General features: G+C 38.0%; 1 protein-coding gene across 1 annotated transcript; it reads left to right on the top strand.

The window, feature by feature from the left end:
- The first annotated feature begins 562 nt into the window (after positions 1-562).
- On the top strand, positions 563-3,052 carry LOC145074541 (F-box/LRR-repeat protein At4g14096-like). Its single transcript, XM_079020895.1, has 2 exons — positions 563-686; positions 1,380-3,052. The coding sequence occupies exon 2, from the start codon at positions 1,382-1,384 to the stop codon at positions 2,924-2,926; it is 1,545 nt and encodes a 514-aa protein (XP_078877021.1). The 5' UTR covers positions 563-686; positions 1,380-1,381; the 3' UTR covers positions 2,927-3,052.
- The last annotated feature ends 578 nt before the right edge of the window (positions 3,053-3,630 follow it).

Here is a 3,630-nt window from a genome sequence, read left to right on the forward strand (position 1 = left end):
TAAAGTTTAGACTAAACCTCATAAAAATACTAACGCCTTGATCCCGAGGTTTTTTTTTTTTTTTTTTTTTTTTTTTTTTTTTTTTTTTTTTTGTAAATTCATTAAAGGAAATGGAAGGAAAATTTTGACGGAAAGAAAGGGAGGTGAAGAAAAATATTCATTATTCCGTGTTCTCGAGTTCGAAGGAAATGAAAGGAAAATTTTAAGTTTTATTTTCTTTTTCCTCGTAACTCGGGAACATAAAACTTAAAATTTTCTTTTCTCTCACTCTCTTTCCAAATCCGCCCATTTGGGAGGAAAATTTGGAAGAAAAATACGACTCAAAAGTCTTTCCCCTCCCCTCACTTTCCTTCCATTGAGGAAACTCTTTAACACGATTTTTCTTCGACACCCCTCACTTTCCCACCGTATCCTCTCAAATATCTCCTTAGCTGGAACTCGGAACAACTAGTAAATTAATTTTTTATTCTTAAAATAGAACCAAAAGTGCAGAACATGTATACCCGAAGGACCAACAATGTAATTTACTCATAGAAATTCTGACCCCCGATTAAAAAACCGAAGAACACAATTTACAACTGGAATTCAATAGGAGGAATATAAAACAAAACATGAACCCTAGTTGAAGTAGAGTGGTTGACGAACCGCCTTGCAGCTGCGGCTTGTTTCTCGATTTTTGTTATCAGGTAAATCCTCCGATTTGTTTTGCATCTTGTTGTGTGCTGTTTGGTGCGTGTCAATTGTCGTTATGAAAATCAAATCGGAGGCATAAATTACAGAGACAAAACTTGAAATTACAAGATTGGATTTTTCTTATAAGAATGGAATTATTGGTATCAGTGATTGTGTTTCGTGTCTTTGCTTTGTTTGTATCGATGCCAGAGAAATTTTGAAACTTTATGTGGTTTTGAAGAGACTTAAAGGCTTTGGTAAACTACAACGACTAAACTTGAAATTAAAAGATCGTTTTTTTAAAAAAAAAAAAAAAGAATGGGATCTTGGTATCAATCAATGCAATATGCATTGCGTGTCTTGTATTAAAATTTGAAACTTTATGTGGTTTTGGAAAGCCTTTGGCACACTACAGCGACTAAACTTGAAATTCCGAGATCGGGCTTTTTCTTATAAGAATGGAATTGTGTTATGAATCACTGTATTGTGTGTTGTCTGTATCGACACTTAATATTTTGGAGAGTTTCAAAAGCATATGGCTGAGAATGATTTTTAGAAAACACGGTTGGAAGCTGTAGCAGAGTGGTATTTGTTGCATATATAGCAAACTGGAATCTGTCTATCAGTTATATATGGATTGATGAGTAAATTTTGGTTTGATTTTGATGATTTCATAAGATCCTTATCCTTGTGCTATGTGTTTGAAGGGATGAGAGGAGAAGTAGAAGATGTTGTGGAGTTGATGCATCGTATACAAGCACGGTTGGCGGTAAAAGAAGCGGCCCGCACGAGCGTGTTGTCCAAGTCATGGCTACATGCTTGGTCTACCATCCCTACCCTCAGGTTCTATGTTGGAAGAGGAAAGAGCATGAAGTTGGTGGATGTGGACCACACTCTGATAAGGTATCTCCGTGACAACATACCAATCGAAAGCTTTGAGCTTAAGATGGACATGCGGAACCAGGAGTCGGCTTCTCATGCTGAAAAATGGATAGGATTCGTGGCAACCAAAACTAGTCTCAAGGAGTTTTCCCTCTCAGTTTACCTAAACGGTGCCTCCTCTTTTACGTTGCCAGATGAGTTACTCTTGGGTGAGAATCTAACTAAGATAAGAGTTGGAGCTTCATGGGGGACCGATATTTCTGTTAGGATGACGACTAGCCGTCATCCTGTGATCAAGTGTGGGTCCCTACGAGAACTGCACTTGGCTGGTGTGCACATAAGTGAAGAGGCACTCAATGACATACTGTCGTCCTGTAGCTCGCTTGAGAAGATAAAGCTTTCAAATATAGATTTTGATTTCAAGACCATCAAGGTTATAAACCTTCCTCGTCTTTACGAATTAAGCATAACTTTGGATGCTGCTTTGGAAATCAGTAATGTCCCAAATCTTGCCGTGTTTAGCTACGATCTACTTCGTTCAGGACAACTTCCATTCAATGCAAACCTCCATTCAATGTCGTTAAGCAACGTGACACAGTTAATGTTAGGTGGTGTGGTTCGGGATAACGTGTGTTTGGACATGATCAAGTCAAGATTTCCTTTTCTCGAGAGTTTGACCCTTGATATGAAGTCTTGGATGTTGGGAAGCTTCCATTTCACATGCGCTTCAATCAAGATATTGTCCTTGACGTCACACAAAAAGCTTTTCGACGTACAAGTTTGTGCTCCAAAATTACTTTTGTTCTCATTCTCTGGCGACAGCATATTGCCTAATCTCCTGTTTCCAGTCTCGTCTCTCAGGCAAATCAAACTCTCACTCTCACTCGACCTTCCTCTTGATGCTTCATTTTTTCTTAAGCTGAGGGAAGCCCTCATGTTATCACGCAAATGCGACCTTTGTATAAGTATAACCAACAACTCTAATAGTATGCCATTGGACACCGACATCGACGAACTAAGAAGAAGGCTCCTGTTTCCTCCTGCTATGAATGTGCAAGAACTCGAGTTTGAAACAGATGAAGATGAATGCCTGTGGGAACGATCCCCATTTTTTGATGCGTTCTTTGAGATTTGCCATCCCAAGCATATATATGCACGCCCAGACAGGCACTACAGACACAACAATCACTTTTGCAGGCTCATGCTCAGGGAGGTCTTGGAGAAGAAAAAGACCACTGCTATTTGGCCTCATCGCCTGCAACATGTTCTAATAAGACCACCTCCTCATAAAAAATGGAGAACCCTAACAAATTCCCAGAGAACCTTACTACAAGCCTTGACTCCTGTTGACTTCAAACTAAAGTGGCGTTGATCATCATCTCTTGTTTCGGTTATTTGTTTTACTATTTCTTGTCTTTATTTATCCTGTTTGTTTAACACATACTTATGATGTTATACTTGTTTGCATAGGATACAACAACCAACCTTTTTATTTTTAGCTAAACATTTTACACCCTATTCATACGCCAACCTTCATGCGTCATCCTTGCAAAAATCTCTACTCAAAACATATTTACTTTTTATTTTATATAACATCATCTTAACTGATATTATATTCTGATAATATATTTACTATAACTTCCAACTAAAGCTCACAACCATTCAGGATTTGAATTTAACTCTACCTTGTTTAATGCATTCGTGGTCTTTCTGGTGAATGTTTGCCTACACCAATAACTTACTATTATGGTGGAGAGAATGGTCTTCCATCCACGAGCTTCTCTCTCCATCATCCTATAACCATCGAAAGGCCTTGAGCTCTCTCTTTAAATGATGATGATGTCACTACATTTGTTGACATGACAAGCCTAGTCAACATCCCACGTTAACAAAATCTGACACATTAGTTTCGAGGTTTGGCAATCGGCTGATGCGTTTAAACTAACATAGCATGTGACAAAAATGTCATCACTTCCTCTATCAAACTCCAAAACACTTTTTTTTGTTTAAAAATATATTTTTTTCAGACCAACAAACATATTTTTTGTACAGGGGACAACTTCTGCAAATAGTAAT

The sequence above is a fragment of the Lactuca serriola genome, chromosome 9 (genome assembly GCF_051521515.1).
Source record: "Lactuca serriola cultivar US96UC23 chromosome 9, Lser_US96UC23_V15, whole genome shotgun sequence".
In the NCBI taxonomy this organism is placed as follows: domain Eukaryota; kingdom Viridiplantae; phylum Streptophyta; class Magnoliopsida; order Asterales; family Asteraceae; genus Lactuca; species Lactuca serriola.

Excerpts from the sequence above, each read along its gene's own strand:
- LOC145074541 (XM_079020895.1), top strand. The coding sequence starts at position 1,382 with ATGAGAGGAGAAGTAGAAGATGTTGTGGAGTTGATGCATCGTATACAA.